The sequence below is a fragment of the Larimichthys crocea genome, chromosome XV (assembly GCF_000972845.2).
Source record: "Larimichthys crocea isolate SSNF chromosome XV, L_crocea_2.0, whole genome shotgun sequence".
Classification (NCBI taxonomy): domain Eukaryota; kingdom Metazoa; phylum Chordata; class Actinopteri; family Sciaenidae; genus Larimichthys; species Larimichthys crocea.
Window position 1 is genome coordinate 10059249 of NC_040025.1, and position 21482 is coordinate 10080730.

At 42.3% G+C, this 21482-nt stretch overlaps 1 protein-coding gene across 1 annotated transcript; it reads right to left on the minus strand.

Annotated features, from left to right (window-relative positions):
- Positions 1-9157: 9157 nt before the first annotated feature.
- Positions 9158-20237, minus strand: tamalin (trafficking regulator and scaffold protein tamalin). The gene is made up of 8 exons (XM_019253143.2): positions 19862-20237; positions 17894-17946; positions 16612-16666; positions 14232-14334; positions 13134-13227; positions 11401-11467; positions 10598-10664; positions 9158-10069 (listed from the first exon to the last, which is right to left on the minus strand). Exons 1-8 carry the CDS (start codon positions 20057-20059, stop codon positions 9579-9581), a joined length of 1128 nt encoding a protein of 375 aa, XP_019108688.1. The 5' UTR covers positions 20060-20237; the 3' UTR covers positions 9158-9578.
- Between the last annotated feature and the right edge of the window lie 1245 nt (positions 20238-21482).

Genomic DNA, 21482 nt, shown 5'->3' on the forward strand with positions numbered 1-21482 from the left:
TTCTTTCAGCCCACGTCTGCATGTTACAGGTCGTACTCCAGACACCGGTGGTTGCACAAATCTATGGTTGGAGGCTTAATTTTAATGATAACGGTAATACTTATAATCTGACAGGAATTAAAGCTGTTAGAGTTTCTGGGAAACTGCGGCCACACAGCGATTAAAAGATATAACCCCATGACACTTCCTGCCATTGTGTTTGAGGACTTTCTCTGTCTTTGTGTGTACACTCTGCCCTCACACTCACAGCTGTCAGAGGTTTTATATAACAGTTCACTCGTTAAACACTGATGGTAACCTTACGTGCATGTTGGGTCAAAAAAGAGACTGGACTGTTTTATCAGCAATATTTATTTTTACAAAAAATTTAAGCATTTCCAATTTTTGATTTCACCTCATTCAAGTTTTTTCTTTAGAAAAATGAGTAATAATAATAAATACTATTTTTAAAAAATCTGCCACAGTATAATTGAGTAGTTTTTAATGCTAGCTAGCGCTTAGCTAAACCACTATGGTAGCTGTTCCTAAGCTACTCCTAGTAAGCTAAAAAAAAAAACAAAGAGGGTTATTTTGTAGCTAACATTAGCTAGCTAACATCGCTGTAGTTGTGGATGTACCTTCCACCGAGTAGTTTAAATGCCAGCTAGCTTTGAGCTAAACTACTAAGGTAGCTATCCTAAGCTACTCCTAGTAAGCTAAAATGATGCTAGCTAACATTACTGTGGTTGTAAATGTAGCTGCCACTGAGTTTAGCATTTAGCTAAACTACAAAAGTAGCTACTCCTAGCAAGATTAAAAGGAGGGCTATTTTGCTATCTTACATCAGCATGCTAACATTTCAGTAGTTGCGTATGTAACTGCCATCAAGTAGTTTAGTAGTTTTAATGCTAGCTAGCGTTTACCAAACTAGTATGGTAGCTACTTCTAATAAGCTCAAAGTTGGGCTAATTTGCTAGCTAGCATTAGCTCCCTAACATTACTGTAGTTGTGGATGTAATAAAAAACATCTAGTAGTTTAAACTAGTAGTTTATTTAATGCTAGCTCGATTTAAGCTAAACTACTAAGGTAGCTATTCCTAAGCTACTCCTAGTAAGCTAAAAAAGAGGGTAGTTGGATGTAACTGACAATGTGTAGTTTAGTAGTTTTTAATGCTAAGTTAGCATTTAGCCAAACTGCTAAATGAGCTCTTCCTAGTAAGCTAAAAATAAAAAGAGGGCTATTTTGTAGCTAACATTAGATAGCTAACATCGCCGTAGTTGTGGATGTACCTTCCACCAAGTAGTTTAAATGCCAGCTAGCTTTTAGCTAAACTACTAAGGTAGCTATTCCTAAGCTACTCCTAGTAAGCTAAAAGGATGCTAGCTAACATTACTGTGGTTGTGGATGTAGCTGCCACTGAGTAGTATTTTAATACAATTTAGCATTTAGCTAAACTACAAAGGTAGCTACTCCTAGTAAGATTAAAAGGAGGGCTATTTTGCATGATAACATTTCAGTAGTTGTATAGTTTTCAGTAGTTTTAATGCTAGCTAGCATTTAACCAAACTAGTATGGTTGCTACTCCTAATAAGCTCAAAGTTGGGCTAATTTGCTAGCTAGCATTAGCTGTTGTGGATGTAAAAAAAACACCTTGTAGTTTAAACTAGTAGTTTATCTAATGCTAGCTAGTGCTTAGCTAAACCACTAGCTCATCCTAAACTACTAAAGGGAGGGCTTATTTGCTTTAAATGCTAGTTAGCGTTTAGCTAAACTACAAAGGTAGCTACTCCTAGTAAGATTAAAAGGAGGGCTGTTTTGTTTTTGTAAAAAACACCTAGTAGTTTAAACTAGTAGTTTATTTGATGCTAGCTAAACCACTTATAGGTAGCTAATCCTAAACTACTCCTACGCCAATGAGTAGTTTAAAAGCTTTAAATGCTCATTAGTATTTAGCTAAACTACTGATTAAATATGAATCTTAAAGTCGGATTTTGAAGTAGTATTGTGTTTTAAATGGGCCAACATGGTGCCTTCACATTTTCAGTAATGCCTCTTCCAATGTGTGTTTGTTGGGTTGGGTCAGATAGTGGAAGCAGTACATTGGCAGGTGGTTCCTTATCTCACTTTATGTTCTCAAACATCATAATGCATCCTGAAAAAGAGGAACTTGTTCTGTAACTGAAAGATCAAACCGAGGCCTATCGTACACCATCTGTACACACACTGTGTACACAATTCACATCCTGAGGAAAGCTCATCTCAGATACCCTAAAATCAAGAATACAACATGCAAATGATTAGGTTTAATCCAAATCCAGACCTGATGAATTACTGATGCTCCTGTAAGTAAGACAGGAAAGAGTTTAAGCCAAACACACTCACATGTGTGTTGTATTAAAACTAAGACTCTGAAGCACCACGTCAGGATGTTTTTATTACTAATATATGAACAGTATAAAAACAAACAAATGTTTCATTTATTCAGCCCTGAAATCATACTGAGACCAGCCACATCCAGCTGTTGCTGTGTTTCCTGCGTCCATGACCATCTGAAATCTGAAAAGCCTATCCAGTGGCACACTTTCACACCTGTCACTCACTTAAACAGGAAATATGTTTGTGTGTGTGTGTGTGTGTGTGGGTGTGGGTGGTGGTTGGGTGGGTGGGTGAAGTCATTTCACGTCTTACTCTGGAAATAGCCACGAGCAATTTGATGAACAGGAAGTGTTGCTACATAGTAACAAAGCATGGCGGTCATTTATCTCCGTGGCCACTCATCATATGTTGTCTTTGCAGCACCTTCACTACCTGCTTGGAAACAGTACAAACAATATTTACTGTGGACTACATCTCAACTATCTTAACCATTACTCCTTGTGGTATACTGATTTATACACGTGTTAAAAATATATTTTTTACCTCAGAAGAGAGAAAAAGCAAATGAAACAAGACGTTTGAGCTTCATTCGGGTCATTATACAACATAATTAAGTTTGACCACTGTTACAAAGTTGAAGTCACAAGCATGATTATTCTCACTGACTTTAAAAAGAACCCGTCAGAGCCACAAAAAACAATATTCTGTATTCAGAAGCCCCTTTGAACCGTCAGTACAGAAGTTTATAATTAAGTTTCAATCCAAACTTTGTTGAATTAGAAATGTTTTATTCATCACTGTGCTACATTCGACAGCCTGCAGTCCACAATAACCCATTATAACTTGGTTTTATTTTGAAAATTAAAGCCCACAAAAACTTGTATTATGACATTAAAGATCAGTTAAACAGTTAAAGTTCAGCTTTGGAGTTGGTTAATTATTTATTCAGAGTTTAACCATCTGTTTAACGGCTTCATCAGGAGCTGCGTGGGTGTTGTTTGATCAGATTTCCCTGAGCGCGCCTGGCAACGTCTGCAAACAAAACCACACAACTGTCATCAGATTTTTTTGATTCTGTACGTTGCTCAAACTTTGAATGGTGCATGGAAATATAGTGCGTGAGCTTTCCCACCTCAAACCAGCAAGAAAAGTTTGGAATGAAGTAAAAAAAAGAATACAGGAATATTCCATGTTTAATAACCAAAAACCTCATCGCCCAGAATAACAAGCTGATTGAGGAAATGTGTTTTCAGGACTTACATGCATAAGCTGCTATGTTAATATATCTTAATAATCAAACACCACTGCAGGTTTTAAATATGTTTTTGGACCCGTGTAGCTACTGGAAAACTTTTTATGGACTGTATCTAGGGGTTCCTAAATAATAATAAAAAAACTGTCCTTTAACAAGCTGTTGGGTGGAAATTATGAGCAGCAGCAGCGGCTTCAGGAAAGAGGCTGTTAAAGCCACAAAGAGACAATATAACCTTTAAGGTATCGGCTCACAGAGGCTGCTGCTGGGAAACCAAATGCAGAAACGTCGTTATCTCACATACGGATTATGAAAAGCGATCTTCCATTTGCATTTATTCAAGTGTTCAGATAGTTGTTGGAGAGGAAGCCTGTTAAATTTTGCTGAATCATCCGTGTCACGCTGGACAGCTCTGTTTCCTCTTTTAGACCACGTCTGTTAAACTCATTTGACAAGTAAAGCATAGTCAGTGTGCCTGACAGTGCAGAGATGTGCACGATTAAGTTTGCTTATTGTGACTTTTTATTCTGCTTCCGTATGCAGTTTTGGTTGCACATAAACAGAAAATATAAAGAATGGACAAGGTATGCATGACTTCACCAGTGAGTTTCTAAACAGCCGGCAACCTCCGTGGCTGTGAAGTAGAGTCTATGCAGAAGTGCAGTTCCTCAAACGTCCACTTGAGGCTGGCTCCAGAAGTGAGCCAATCTCCATAAGTCCCCATGTTAGACAGCAGAAATAAACATGTTTACAGCCTGGTCTCTATAGCTAATTTCAATTTTTATATAACTCACCTGTTAAAATCATATTGAGCCTTGAAGCTATGCAGAATTAAGAGCGTGGATGCGTGTATAGATGGGTGCCGTTATGTACACGGCTTGTTTGAGCACAGATCATCTGGGTGCTCAAGGGAGCCATCTATAACGACACCTACCTGTCAATCTAAACAGCCACACTGTTAATTGGTTGTTAATTACTAACCTGCTAATATGTTTATATATATATATATATATGTTAACACTTCAAGGTGGACAATATTCCCTTATTATTACATTGATAATGAAGTCATATCCTTTATCAGGTTGCGGTAGCACTGTCACCTCACAGCAAAAAGGTTCCTGGTTCAAAGCCCGGCTGGGTTTTCTCTGGCTTCCTCCCACAGTTCAAAAATATACACTTAATAGTGCCTAACAGGTGACTCTAACTTGTCTGTTAGGTGAGATTGTCTCTATGTCAGCTGGGATAGGCTCCAGCTTCCAGTTCGTGTATCCTGCATGAAAAAACACAATAAGTAATATCTCAGGTGCGAGTTTTGTAGTCCATCTTCTGAACTTTGTAGTTCTATCACAGACACGTGAATAACATCGGCCATTGCATCATGACGTAGCCTTCAGTTGGATCCTCTGAACACCACAGTCGTCTTCTCCTAAGTCCTTATGAACTCTCCTTCACACCTTTCCTTGAAGCCCATGACGTTTTCCATTGAGGTCAAGGACCGTATGCCGTGACTGTCAATGCTACATTTCAAACGTCGGCCATTTCACACAAAACACAATGATAAATCAAGCCTGTATGACTCATCAGTTATTCCTGTCGGCCATTTCTGCCTGTCAAGCTGAGGAACTTGAATGATACAGCTTTGTGGTTTTAATACTATCTCAGTATTGTCAATAATATAGTCTGAGCGAGATGCATCACACGCAGGCCTGTTGAGCTCAGTGCTAAACAAATGCTGCACCAAGTTTCAGACACACTCTTCAATTGTAACTCTAACTCTTCTTTTTCACACCTGTCGTCACACGGCAGGTGTTCAGTCTGTCTTCTTAATTTTATTGCATGTTACTCGTTCTCTAGCTCTGCTAAACACACACACTGACAGACAATTATGGAAATAATCACATGCACGCGATGACGACTTTTTTTAAACCTCGCTGTCAGTCATATTCTGTTATCTTTACGGTGGATTTCCGGCACATTTGTCGCCCACATCCTGTGCTGTGACAGCCCACTTCAGCTCCTTTCCAACTATCAGACACAACAGACAAAACTCCAAAATGCCACCCATGTTTTATGACACCGAGAACTTCTCTTTCGAGTGATATTTCTCCTTGAAACATGTCTTGCATAAGAGCGACGTGTGGTTTTGTCTGGTACATTTGTGTAAAACTCTGCAAATGCACAACCGCTTCCTTATTTTTAACCAACCAAGGAACATCTGCGCTGATCCATTAGTTTGACCAGAGGCACTAACGGTGCATTCGAAAGCCGTGACGCACGGCGTGCTTGAGAAACAGCACCATGGTCTGAGCCGGTTTCACCACACACAGCCTGAACTCTGTGCTGCAGGCCGTGCTTCCTCTTCTAACAGGGCTCACTGGCAGATGCAGTGTCTTGATAACGGTGTCTGTAAGATTCAATCATGCATTCACTCAACTTGTGCTGATCTGGTTTCTCTATAAGTAGTGCAGAGTGAAGGGAAACTCCCGACTGGTACCAGGTGATGATGATTACCAAATGGGCCTACCAGGTACAGGCGAGCTGAGAAGGTCGAGGAGGCCCCCCTTAAACTAGAACGTCTTTATAAAATGACACTTCTTGTTGCAAAATCAACAAAATAATGAGTTCACTTCTTTCTAACTCCACATGTAAACATCAGTAGTCATCAAACCCAAACAATGGTTACTCACATGAAGTCACAAGGACTTATTCTGGCTTTGTGAGGCACGTACAACCTTCTTTTATGCAGCCATCTCCAAGATCTATAAACAAACCTTCTACTTACATGAAGGAGAAATCAGAGAGGCTCACAGACTTTATAAATATGGACGTCGTATCCGCCACCATCTTTACAGTCCTGACCTCTTCAGCCTCCTGGTTAATCTAAAAATCGGCAAAGATGTGGATCATGTGCAGACCTGAGGTGGATGAATGATGCCTGGTTGCTTGAACAAGTTTTGTAAATGATTCTTCTAAACATCAATAAGCTGATAGATGATGGATGAGCTATAAACTCCACAGATTTCACACATCAGAGTCTGTTTATAGGACTTCTAAGGAGTGTGCTTTGTGGTTTTTCCCTGTCCTACAGGGTGGTTTCATCCATGAAAGTCCCAGAGTAGATGCGAGCTGCGACTATCACTTTCACTATCGAGTAATCTGGTGATTACATCATTTATTTATCTTCTAATGACCATCCCAACATTACAGAGCTCAAGGTGACGTCTTCAAACCACTGACTGGCAGTATAACGTCTGGCTAATCTTAAAATGGTCAAAGACGTAGATCATCAGCCTGAATGCAGGCCGAGTGACGCCTGGTTGCTCAAACAAGCCATCTGTAACCTAATCGGTAGCCGGTGAGTCACAAAACAATTCACCCTCAGTACAGTTGTCACGAACAGGGAAATTAGCTATAGAGACCAAAACTGTTTTTTGTACCAGGCTGTAAACATGTTTATTTCTGCTGTGAAGTTGGACATTTGAACATGAGGACTTATGGAGATTGACTTGTTCTGTAGCCAGCCTCAAGTGGACGTTCAAGGAACTGCAGTTTTTGGTACTTTGTCCATTCTGGGCTAGAAACAAGGCAGTTCAACATGGACGATGATTACACACTAGTTCTGCATATTATGTTCCATCTCTGCCATATTCTTTAAATAGAGCCCCATAAATCTGACACACTGGACCTTTAAATGCCTCAACATTCATGTTTATTTTTCCCCCGTCTTGATACATCTGCCCGATCTGTTACAGAGTCATACTGGATGTGAGTTTCCATCAGCCTGCAGGGCAGCAGTTCAGGAAACTCATCCGAGGCTATCAAAAAAATAATAATAATCTCTTCCTAAATGAAACCTTGTTTCACTTTTTCAGCGTGCAGTTGGAAAATCCATGTTGCCAAGTCTGGAGAACAGGAGAAAATTATTGTAGTAGACATAATGTGACCTGATGTAAACGAACGGTTGCAAGCTCTTGAATTTGAGAGTCTGCTGCTTTTCTTGGTCTTTCTCGTGTAAAGTGAATATTTTGTGGTTTTGAGGGCTCTAATCTTTCACAGTTTTCAGATGATTTATAGACAAAATGATTAATTATTATTTATCTGGAAGAACACTGGCAGATTCACTCATCGTAAAAATAATTATTTGCAGCCCTGATCGCCACTAAATGATTGCAGATTGAAAGTTAGGACTGTTTTTTCTTCTTCTTTGTGCTGTTATCAGTAGTTTCTGGTCAGGAGTTTTGAGAACACAACTCATTTTGGACCTTGCAGCTTCAGTTTTTGGTGTTTGATTCTGGTTTTTGGCATCTAAAACTTCATTAAAACATTGTAGATAAACTGCAACACATTCTGGTGACAATGTTCGGTATCAAATGATGCTAAAAAAAAGTCAAATTAAGAAGTTAAATCTCTCTAAATTTAAGTTAAATCTACCTAAAATGATGGAAAAACAGGAGCAGTCCATGCTCAAACATACAGGCTGCACAGACAGAAGAAATTCACCACGTAGTCTTTGAATCAACAGTGCTGTCTTAGCAGTAGGGCGACATCCAAACATTTGCAACTGTATTATTGACAAGCCACCACCCTATACTAACCTCCCACTGGGTTAATTGCTAAGTACCCTCCTTGTTTGGACCCTCTGTCTCTGCTAAATGGCCCTTTTCACACATTGTTTTTAGCGCACCATCATCTTGAATCATTATCCCCTCGTTAGACGCATTCAGCCCATTCGCTCCAAACCCATGTTTTAAGCACCGGCAAGCTTGCATAACAATCCCTTATGTCAGTGTCCTCACCAAACCCCCTCCACCCTCCACCCTTTCGCTTCTCCTTAATTTGCACACAACAGTCAGAGGAGGGCATGAAGAGGGCTTGGCTCTAAACACATGGCCACATACCATCGCTCACCATCATCAACACTCCTGTCGCATCTGTGAATGAGCAACGGCGGACAAAAGGGATCAACGGAGAGAGTGACCACCATGACCTCATGGGTCAGCTGGGAGCCAGGAATGAAAAGACTCCAAGCAACCCCCGCCCAAAAAACACACACACACACACACACACCCAGCAAGCTCTTGGACAACTGAAGCCGCCATGGGAATATGGGAGCATGGAAGAAGAGTAATCGGCATTCGGGGCTGCGAGAGCTGAAAGAAAGCGGTTGTGTTTGGAATTTTGGGTCATGCCTTTCTCTGCGCATTCCTCGCTATTCTCGCAACAATAAACGGTGTCATAGCAGATACAACGGCCTCCATTCTGGATACCTAGCACCACAAAAAGGCCTCCAACCATAAGAAACCACACGCTAAAATCCTCAACTCTGGTGATAAGGTTCTAAGATTTGTGGTGCTATAAAGACGTACTATATCAAGGATCACATGGAGACGGACGCATCAGCGTCGGGGAAATTACAAACAGATTGTGTGTACACTCGAGGTCTGGGCGCTAATTTAAGTTTGGCAGCTACAGCTCCCACAAACAGTTGCGGCTTGTGGAACAAAATAGCTTTTTTCTTGCAAGTTCTGCACAAAATAACGAGCGTATAATGTGAAAATGCCACATTTTTTTTTATTTTTAGGAACCGTGACTTATGCGGACAAAATAAAAAACAGGATCAAGATCTGAATCATCTAACGTAGATATCAAACTTACAAAAGAAATGTTTGTGCTGCACTATCACAATCACAACGGGTCATTTATTCAGCTGTCAAAATAAAAGTGTGTGCATGCAAGTAAAAACTGGGAGAAATCCTTCATTCTGTACATAAACCTGACACGTGTTAAAATAAATAAATAACTTAAAGAAAAGTTATGTACAGCTGTGAAACACTGACGGCTACAGAACTTAGCCACATGTTCGTTGGTCTACATTGGTGCAGCTGTAGAGCCGTAACTTTGGTCTCTGCACTCTTTTTTCTTTGGCAGTTTAGTTTGACAGTCTTTGGTGCTTTAAGTCTTTGGGTCTGCTCAGAGTTTGCTCTCCTCCTCTTCCAGCGGTCGGTTCAAACCCGGGATGAATTTGAGGAGTCGCCTGCGGAAGCTCTTCTGTTTGGGTTTCCTCTGCAGCGAGTTGAACCCTCCCTGCTTCTCCCCCGAGTTGGACGACGACGAGCCCCTCATGTAGCTGCGTGTGCTGGCGCTTCGGGTCAGGTGCGTCTTGGCCGTCGTGAAGAGCTCGCTGGCCGGTCGGAGGCGTTGCTGCTTCTGCTGCGGCTGCTGCTCGTCTTTCTTTTTGTCCACAATGGTGTTGTCCGTGTCTACGCTGCTGTCTGCCTGGTACAGGCAGGTCTGGTAGAGAGGGTCGTCCTCGGTGGCCGTGCTGAGGAAGCTGGCGCTGCTGCTGGTGCTGCCGGTGCCTCGGAGAGCTCTGCGAGCGGCCGGGCTGGGAGTGCCGAGGCTGCCGTAGATGCCTGCTGACTCCAGGGACTCGTACACTGCAGCATCACTCATTACGATGCCTACAGGAAAGAGGGGCAGAATTAGGATTGTAGACAAAATTATAAAAAGTTGAATACAAGTTTAATAGTACAAAGTCTTGTGTGTAAGTTTAAATGAAATCTGTAGCTGAAAGCATGCAGGAGTAGTTGAATGCCAAAGTGCAGAAGGTTGTAGATGTTTGCTCCATTTAATTCAATGGTGATGAAAAAAACTATATATTTTAAAATATATAAAAGCTGGAAAGAAGCCATCATATCCTTAATGAGCTGAATATTTTGAAGTTTGAATGGTTTATGTAGCACAAAGTATGGAGAAGCAGTTTAAATTCAAAGTACAGAAGATTTGAAGTTTGCTCCATTCAATTCAATGGTAACTTTATTTTTGAAAAAAGCTTAATATTTTAAAAAGTACAAAAGCTAGAAATGAGTAAAATACAAGCCATTGTGTCCTTAATGAGCTGAATATTTCTCTGTAGGACAAAAAATGTGGAACCAGACGCCGACTTAGCATCTGCACTAATTAAGAAGAAAGTCCCAGAGACGACCTACCATGAACGAGCCTCTGCTCCTGCACCATCAACGAACGATATTCATCCCATTTCTCATGAAGAGTTTGCTGCAAAAGGAAGACGAAGAAAAGATTGTGACAAGATAACCACAACATACAGACTGCAAAAGATAAAATGTTCATAACACTAAATCGATGCTCACACTTTGAATGCTTTGGCTAAATGAATGCTGAATTACTTCTTGCGTCATGGGGACTATTGTCAATGCATTGAGAAACAACAGAGGTGAGTAACAGGAAGATGACGTTAGAGGACATTCCCAAACACTAGTAGCTGACTTGCAGCTCAGTATGATTCTCACAGTTTCTCTCAGGGTGATTTACGTCGCACTTTTTGAGTCAGTGTTTTAGTTTTTAAACGCACAGATATCGTATCTGCACGCTCAGCAGCACGTTAATCTTTTAAAAAGCGCCGGATTAAGATCTCAGAAAGCGTCTGTGTCGCAGCTCTCACACACCCGCGGATTAGAGCGGGACAGCTGCTGTAATCTTTGAGGGGGGGGGGAAGCTCGCTCAATTTGAGCCACTTCACAGGCACTTGGCTTTTTCACAGCCAAGAGTCAGGAATGTCTGCAGCCATCAGCGAGCCTGCTGGAGGAGGAACTGCTGAGGCAACAGGTGGTGCTGCCGGAGAGGACAGGTGTGGAGGGGTATGAAGCAGGGATGGAGGGGGGGTCTATATCTATCATGTAACATAATGTATGTGTGTGTGGGTGAGGTTGAGGGTGGACACACACACACACAGACACACACACACAATCAGGCTGACTCACTGAAAACTCACCTTCAGATACTGCAGCCGGGCTTCGAGCTCTGCTTTTCGGATTGAGTCACTGTAAACCGTCTCCAGCCTTTAAAACGTAAAACCAGAAGGCAACAGGATTAAAAAGCAGCAACAGGAAACGCTTATAAAAACGACAAGAGTGATTCTGAGAAACAACTTCGACCATATGAAAGGCTCCTTTCATGGGACGGTGGTGGGAAAGGGGGCCTGGTGTCAGACGGTTTACGAGAGTGGCAGGGGGGGATAAGGAACATGTACACTTTCCACTCAATCACACGAGTGGGTGAGCAACTTATAGAGCTCGTTTTCGCTTTAACAGACTGGAGTTGTACGTATAAATTGATGATGTCAGCCTGTAAACTCTGGGCCCTCTGATGCGGTTCACCTCACGTCTTTTTGCAGCAGCTCTCGTGCTTTAGAGACGGGGCCTTCGCTAATTGTGCTTTTAATCTTTTACAAGTAGAAAAAGAGGATGAGGAAGAGAGTTGAGATTAAAAACAGCCAGTCAGCAGCACCTCAAGTTGAAGTGCCAGACTTGTGATGTTCAAGATGCTTTTATTTTCAGCTGCACACCCCAGATGTTACAGCGACGAGCCAGCTGTGCAGACATGAACCAGGGTTTGGACTTGTCTTGCGAACTCTGTTTTTAAATTTTATTTCTGTCAAGTCAGCAACCAAGTGCTGCACGTCTTCTAGGAAAGATGGTCTAAAAATGGCCCTATTTAAACTTCATGTCTCGCTTCTCTCTCAAGAGGTAACATCTTCCCTTCCTTTCTTCCATCTTTGTCCAACCAACAAAACACAAATATGTGCAAACTAAACTTTTTCTGTCACCCACCTCTCTGGAAGTCAAAGTAATTTCTCCCTGTATAAACTGAAGTTTTAGTGACCATTAACAGATTTTACATCAGTGCTACACCGACAGACTGACTGTCTGTTTTCTCGTCTGTTGTTCCGCGTTGGTGGAACGTCCTACCAGATCAGGGGCGTCCCTCTCTACCTTCAGAAACCTCCTGAAGACCTCCAGCTCTTCAGAGAGTACCTCCTCACCAACAACTGGACATGTCAATGCTGCCATCGGTCATTTGATTCTATGCGAGTAGTATTTATGATGTCCTCGTCGCACTGTAGCTCCATAGTTTCCCTTTTTTTGCAAGTCGCTTTGGATAACGGCGTCAGCTGAATGACTGAATGTAAATGTTGTGTTTGCTCAGTTGTTTCCTGTTAAGATACGTCCCTGCTGTAATTTACATGTTATATTACCCTCTCAATAAATCGTTCTAACGAGCTGTGGAAGCCTTTTGAGCATCAGAGCGCCCCTTGTTAAAAGTGAGAATAAAGAACAAATGAGGTCAGGTGAGACAGAAAATAAGAAAGAGAAGCAAAAAAAAGGAGGCACACGTACACGTCGTGGACCATAAGAGGTCCTGATAGAAAGAATAAAGATATTAAAAGCCATTTTCCCCCAGTAGTTATCCCCCCTTTGCTCTTGTAGTCGAAGGTTGAAAGTAATTTTCTCCATAATGTGAATAGAGTTGATTACGCTAATAAGAAGGGTGATGGTGGAGAGTTCCTTTTTTTTACTTGACTTGCTCTTACTGAGGCCTTTAGGAATATTTCCAAGGTACAAAAAGATAAATCAGATTTCAGCTCTTGTTTATCGAGTTTCAGAGCTAAATATATGAAATATATGAATTGAATATATATTTTATATGCTTTGAAAATTCGCGTACCTGATGGTGTTGCCACAAGCCCTGATGAGCTGAACGATCTCCTTGTGCCGATACCCCTCCACGGTGGTCTCGTTCACACTTGCAATGGTGTCCCCTGCACACACACACACACACACACAAACAAACAACATGTGTGTTAACCAGCAGCCATCAGGTCAGGATGCACTTTAATCCACCGTGGCTTCAATTACACCAAGCTGCAGCCAACGGAGGCTCGTTTGATTCGAAATGAAGCCGCAGCACATGTGCAACACAAATGTGTGGAGAGTCGTGCACGTGTGCAGTCGTGGCAAACTTCAACACGTCAGAGCCACGTACGTTTATCTATCGGCGAGAGTTTCACTTCAGTTATTAGATGCGGTGTGAACCCTGGTGCGTGACAGCGGGCCTTTGTGAGGCCTCGACACAAAAGCTTGCCTTCCCCTTTTCAGAAACAACCCGGCCAATCTGCTTCAAGCAATGAAGTCACCGCGTTTGTAGGAAGACGCCCCGGGAACAATAGAGCGAGTATGCGAGGAATGTAGGATGTGAAACTGAAGTGACATACGTAGGATGGATGAAGGGAAGGAGGCAGCAGTCAAATAATCACCTTTTTTTTTTTTGACTGATGACGCCGAGAGGGACCAACTTGTGACTGAGAGGTCACAAGTTTGAAAACCACAAACAATTAATAGAAGCAACGCGAGCAGCTTCTTCCTTTCATCTCACTTTGACAAACTGTTTCTTCACTTGACCGACAAAAACAACAAACTCTTTCAGTTTCTGAGCCGCATTTGCCAAACGAAAATAACACCTCCTTTCAAATCTGGCATTTTATGAGGCTGTCTTGGCTTTACTCTATTTGGCACGGTGGCGAGAGGAGCTGGCAGCTACGTGTTGGCTGAAATAGGCCGATCACTTCATTATTTGTTGACTGGAAAATGAGTAGGCACAAGGTCATATTTGTACTTCCCTAAACAGCCGGCTAGAACACACACCAGCGTCTTTGTTGACAAAAGAAGAAGAACTGAACCAAAAAAAAAAAAAAAAACTCCTCGTGTCCATTACGAGTGTTTTCCAGGTTATTTTAAGCTTCCATGAGGCTAAAAATAAACTCACCAACTTTAAGTCCCGCTTCTTGAGCCGGGCTGTCTTCGTGCACTTTGCACACAAACGTGCACATCTCCACGGAGTTCTGGTCCTGATGGTGAAGGCCGTAAGTCTGAAAGAGACAAAAACAATCACACGCTTTGTAACGCTTCACAACAGACTTCCTTATTCTTTACGTGTAGGAATTGTTTTACACAATGTGATTGATGTCAACAGTTTGGAAATCATGTAGCTGCAACACTGACAAACCACTGAGTGACAAGCCGAGGAAGTCATGGTAGACAATGCAGGAAAGGCTGATCGTATCACAAAACACGCAGACAGACAGGCGAAACTAAGAGTTTGTCTGTAAGAGATGGAGGACAAAGGTTTTCTAAGGTTTTCTGTAAACCCTGGACAAGTTGCTTTGTTCATCAGAAGGAAATATAGTCAACAAAGTTGCATGAATTACTTCTGAAGTTCAGCTTCAACATAATCTGAGGCTCCTATCCTTAACCCCATCGAGGAGGAGAGCAACAGCGTCGACTCAGCGCCCCTCACCCTCTGTAACGTGACGGCATACACTGTGAGGGGGGAGACCCTGAGTGACAAGTTCTGGCTCTCTATGCCAAACCGTGTACGTCATCGGACAACTCATGAAGAGTTAATGTGATAACCACTACACCTAACCCTAGAGGTGATGTTACACGTCCCGAAGAGGAGTCTGCAACGTCGGAAAAAAGCGCGCCCGGATCCTCCTGCCTTTGCTGCCAACTGACCCAGGCTGCAGTAGCTTGGGTATCTGATTCAGATGCTTCACTGGGTACATCCAACTGGGAGGAGACTCTGGGGCAGATCCAGCACCTGCTGGAGGGACTACATAACCCATCTGGCCTGGGAATGCTTCGAGATCCCCCAGGAGGAGCTGGAATGTCAAACCCTGCTGGCACTGCAGCCCGACCCCGGATAAGTGGAGGAAAAATGGATGGATGAAGGATAATCTGAGGCTTCAGCAGACTGAGCTGTGTAAGTCAGAAAGGATATCTTCTAAAGTTTCAGCACTATTAATGCAAAACGTTTAACTCAGACACAGACATGATAACTGCAGGTTTCGTCACCCACCAGTTACACCGATATCTCTTCAGGAGATCTCTTTGCAGCAGCTTTTTTAAACAGCAACCACTAACTCCTCTCTCAGCGTACATGTGCATGTGAGCGTTGTTTTAAGGTGCACTGTAAATAGATCAGCCGCTTTATAAACCCGCTGCTCCAATAAAACAGCAGCTCGGCTCAAAACATGCTCAGATATGACCACCACCTTTATGATGCATGTAATATTTTGTTGTCCTGGAAACAAGTTTTTGTTACTTCCACATGCATTTGCATGCTCTTCCTTGTTTCAGTGACCGCAGTCTCTCTGCAGAAGGTCACTGCAGGCGACAGATAAACTTCCTCGTCACGCAACTTTTTTTTTTGTCAGTCATCGTGCGGCGGCGGCTGCTGAGTCTGACACCCGACAAGCAGGTCGAGACGAGCGTCTACGGCTAAATAAGATATCAAGATTTCCATCTGTTACTGTCAAGTGTTGGAAATATGAAATGATTCAGATCTGCCTTGTGTTTGCTCGCAGTGAGTGAAAAGATAAACACATAAACATGCAAATATCACATTTACATGCTTGCTGGATCCTCCAGCTCTGCGTCTGTATTAGGCAACTGGTGGAGGAAACGCAAGAGTCCAAAAGTCATCTTTCTTTGTCAGGGCTGACCGTCATGATCTCACTTCCTCCTGGCCACAGGCAGGCAGGAAGGGCGGGAGCCTCCATCGAAACCGTAAATAGAACAATATGTCTTTTTCCTCAATGCAACACTCCGCTCACGGACACTTAAGCTGACCAGATAAAAGTGTTACAGCGAAAAAAATTAAGCATCTCAGAAAAAAAAACTATTTAAAGAACGAGGTCTGCACAACAGAGCCGACATTGTGAGGCTGTGAGCGTTTTCTGGGAAAACATGACCACGGCGAGAGATCACGCAGATATTGAGGTCAAATGTGCGAAGCGTCTGCTGAGCGTGAGGGGCGTACTACATGGAAAGCGTGTGAGCAAACCACACGGCTTAAAATACACACTGGGAGAGAGAGAAAGAGAAAAAACCATCTCCTCTTCTCTCGAGTCATGGGACTAACATCAACGAGTTATCTGACTGATGCGTGACCTTTCACCCTCCTCGTCGGCTCGAGCAAACATTTGGATTAAGAGGATTTACGGGATAAGATGTCGCTCGAGTCATCGTAATCTGTCGACAGGGATGTGGCCCGTCAGGAAAATCCTGTTAAATGGACCTCGTTAAGAAGAAGTTAAGAAGAAATCCTCCCACTCCTCATCATGCATGGATGATAATCCTCTTACCTGGATCTCGAAACCAAACGTCTCCTCTTCCTTTTTTTCCAGAACCACCACCTTTCTGAAAAAACAAGAAGTCATTTTATTTAAATTTCTAAACTCATTTACATTTGATGGTTGCAGATTTTCAAATATGACAAATCGCTGCTTTTCTTGGCTTCCTATATTAAAAGTAGAGGTTTCATTTCAGACATGAAGTGGTATTTATTCACCTTGAGATACAAGATGGACTCTAAACAACGCAGAGCTGAAACGATTAGCCCATTAATCAGCAACAATTCTGATGATTGATTGGTCGTTTTAGTTTTAGATCACTGTAAACCTCCGTGGCTGTGAAGTGAAGCCAACAAAGTGTCAAAAACTGCAGTTCCTCAAACTTCAGCCTGGCGCCAAAACAAGTCAGTCTCCATAAGTCCCCATGTTAAAACTTCACAGCAGAAATAAACATGTTTACAGTCTGGTACAAAAAACTGTTTTGGTCTCTGTAGCAAATTTCCCCGTTCATGACAACTGTATGACTCACCTGTTCAAATTATATTAAGGCTTAGAGTTATGAATAATTAACAGCGTGGCTGCTTTGATTGACAGGTAGGTGTCATCGCAGGTGGCTTGTTTGAGCAACCGGGCGTCATTCAGCCCACATCAGGTCCACGTCTTTGACAATTTTTAGACTGGCCAGACATTATACTGTCGGTGGTTTGAAGACGGTAAATAAATGATGTAATCACCAGGTTACTCGATAGTGAAAGTAATAGTCGCAGCTTGTATCTACTCAGGGACTTTTGTGGATGAAACCACCATGTAGGACAGGGGAAAAACCTCAAAGCACATTCCTTAGAAGACCTGTAAACAGACTCTGACGTGAGTTTATAGCTCATCCACCAGCTTACTGACTGGCATTCATGCGCATAACATTCAAAAAGTAAATCAGCCAGGAGGACGAGGAGGTCAACAAGATGTTTACATCCAACTCTGAGATTCCTCTCCTCGGTGCCCGTCCTTATCTAAAATCGCATAACGAGATATCTCTGCCGGCTGCACAGGACTTCTTCTGTGTGCGGCAGCGTCTGGACGTCACGGCTAAACATACAGTGCAAGGGTCTGTTAGGACCGAGGGGCAGCGTCTATCACGCGAAATACATGAAAATTCATGACAAACCCTCGATGCATAACAATGACAGAGTACAGTTTGAATGAGGGCCTTTCACTCTGAGTAGGACAGTGAAGCCACAGGGATGAATGATGATGAGGAGGAGGATGAGGAGGATGAGGAGGAGGGGGATTGTACCTTTGTGGTTCTGGTGTCTGTGTTAGGGGTTTCCACTTCTGCAGACCGCCACCCTGTGAGGAGAAAACGAAACAAAGACATGTCAGGCACCTGCGTCAGGTTAATGCACTATTGCACATGAAGGGTTTCCCCCCCTCCTCCTCCTCCTCAAACATTTCCAGGACACACCCACTTGCACACATCAGCGCGTCAACCGGTCGAGCGAGTCTCGAAACCGCACACGTGTGCCAGGCAGCGTGTTTGTGTTTTTTAAAAACACACCGGCACTGAAACTAGAAATGCGTGTCTGGCTGCTCTTTGTTTACTCCAAAAAAAGGTCTGAGCTGATCTCATACAGCTGCCTTCACAGCGTTGACCTGTCTGAAATTTTAGATCATTCAAGAGCCGTTTGTACAAATTCCAGCCCATTACAGAAACAAATAAGACACCGGTGGCGAACACGGGGCCCCAACAATAACCGCATTCAGTGGAAAACTCAAGTCAACAGTAGGTCAGGACCCGGCCCTACCTTGACTGTGTAAATAAGGAAGGCATGTGTCCAGAAGGCTCCACTAAATCACTTACAATCAATCCTAGTCTGTTCCAACTCAATCATGTTCAAATGCTGCAGCTATGAAAGGCCGCTTTGTGCAAACAGTCACTCTGGGTACTAAAATGTTGCTTTCTTTATGTCCCAACACTTACAGAATTGTCCGGCTCGCGTCTCAATGAGTGCATTTATTCCCAAAAAAAAAAAAAAAAAAACCACAGAGACCGACTGGATGGACGGACGGAGGCTGGAGCAGGATCTCGGCAGCACAATGCACTGTTGTAGCACTCCAGCCCGGAGTCACTGCACACTTATGTAGATCTGTGTGGATAACTGTGCCTCTCTTTACAGTACACGGTCACACATGTGGGGCTTGTTAGAAACTCAAGACACACAGGGGCTTTAAGAGAGCGACGCAACAGCCGGGGAAGATGTGCTGATCGACGCACAAGTCCTGCCAACTTTTAGACAGTGTTATGCAACAGTGGCCGAAGATGGTGTCAGTCTGGATCATCAGGGAAGAAAGGCTCTTATTTTGAAATAAAGGCAACAGTGAATTTGAACTTAGTCGCTTGTTTCAACACATTTGTTTAAATGACAAAATTTCCAGCTTAAGGTCAAAGTTTTATGAGTTTCTATCATGGATTTCAAGAGCTTGTACTCGTCTCTCGGTTGTAAAAAAGGTAAATCGCCTATAAAATCAGAATGTTTGGCAACATTTTCCATCATCACCTCTAAAGAAATGAGAAGTAATTCAATTATAATCCAGCATACGTGTTGTTATCAGGTTAAAATGTTTGATTTGTTTGTCTTGGATGAATTATCTGTTGCACACTCTTATTTTGAAGTGAAGGCAACATGTAAAGAAGTCAGAATTTAAGTTGAGTTTCTTGTTTCAATCAAATTTAGTGTTTCAACGACAAATTTCACAGTTTCCCAGACATTTTTATGACTTAAGAACATGAATTGTATGAGTTTGTAATGGTTTCTCATTCTAAAATCTGAATTTTATCAACTTTTTCCCTCACCACCTTCAGAGAAATGAGTAATTTGAGTGTGAACATATTTAATGTCCTGCACAGATTCAGTGTTTGGGTGGTCCACACTTGCCCCTGGATGGGCTACTGTTTGCCCTCATTGAGATGCCCTCCAGCAGAGCTCCCCAGACCATTCATCATCAGATAAACTGATTCAAAACACAGATTTGAGTAGACTACATGCAAACAGAAGTGCAGATTTCACGTCTGTGTGTTGTCTAGACACAATTACAAACTTATCTCATAAATCCCAGCAGGTGAAATAAACAAGAAATTCAATTAAAAGTGTAAATTCTGCTGCACCAGGAGTGAAAAACATGATCTAACTCTCCTAAAAGTTCAAAATTATACATAAAATAACTTTCATTGCATTTCAGATTAAAATGAGGATGACTTCTTCACCTTTTTGAAGTTTCTGGGCAGGGTCCCTCCAGAATAAGCCAAAGTCTTGTAGTTATAAACCTCCGAGGAGTTGCTGGGTGAGTCCATAGTCCTGCAGCTGTCTGACTTTGACGAGGGGAAATAAATGTCGTTGTCCTGAGATGATGGTCCACTGTCTGGCCCGCTGGAGTTCACCTTCTTCAGCCTCCTGAACGTCATGATGAGCTCATAAAAAAAAATTTAAAAAAAGAGGCGATGAGTTTTTTAAAGATTTGTTTTGGTGTCCGTGCAGAGAGAAAAGATGCTGAGCGGAGCTGCGTGAGCTTTCAACGTGGAGGCGACTTAACAATGTCACTCCAGCGCGTCTGTGCGCAACAGGCTGCGGAGGCGGGGACTTTGTTGTGAAGGGCGCAGATGAGCCAATGGTGCTGTTGACGTGCATCCTATATGATGCATTCAAGGCCAGCTCGGATATTCCTGTTTTCGCACTTCTTCAACATGAGCATACAGTTAAAAGAAGTAGTGGTTTTATTTTATTTTATTTTATTTTATTTTAGAAATCAGCAGGAGAATCAAGAGGAAAATAAAAAACACAGAAGAAATTTTTTAAATAATTTATTGATTGTTTTAAAGGTCCGGTGTGTAGGATTTAGTGGCAACTAAAGCAACGTCTGTGGCTGTGAAGTCAAATCACAAAAAAAAACTTGCAGTTCATCAAACTTCCACTTGAGGCTGGCTCCAAATCTCGAAACCAAACGTCTCCTCTTCCTTTTTTTTCCAGAACCAAAACCTTTCTGGATAACAAGAAGTCATTTTTAAGAATTTCTAAACTCTCTGCAGCCGTCGAAACTTCTTTTAAACTCGGGGTGTGTGATAAAATAGTCCCAGACTCTGATAATCGATTAAATTGTTTAACATTTGATGGTTTTCAGATATGACAAATCGCTGCTTTTCTTGGCTTCCTATGTTAAAAGTAGAGGTTTCATTTCAGACATGAAGTGGTATTTATTCACCTTGAGATACAACATGGACTCTAAACAACGCAGAGCTGAAACGATTAGCCCATTAATCAGCAACAATTCTGATGATTGATTGGTCGTTTTAGTTTTAGATCACTGTAAACCTCCGTGGCTGTGAAGTGAAGCCAACAAAGTGTCAAAGACTGCAGTTCCTCAAACTTCAGGCTGGCGCCAAAACAAGTCAGTCTCCATAAGTCCCCATGTTAAAACTTCACAGCAGAAATAAACATGTTTACAGTCTGGTACAAAAAAACAGTTTTGGTCTCTGTAGCAAATTTCCCCGTTCATGACAACTGTATGACTCACATGTTCAAATTATATTAAGGCTTAAAGTTATGAATAATCAACAGTGTGGCTGCTTTGACTGACAGGTAGGTGTCGTCATAAATGGCTTGTTTGAGCAACCGGGTGTCATTCAGCCCACATCAGGTCCACGTCTTTGCCGATTTTTAGATTAGAGGCCGGAGCCACCACACTGAGCTCTTCAGAAACATGTGGGTGATGTCACGGATACTACGTCGAATTATACAGTGTCTAGTGTCATGTCGGTTTATCAGAATGTTTCTGTTAAAAAAAGAAATGAGGTTGATTCAAGTTTGAGAGCTGTAAGACCAAAACAAGGA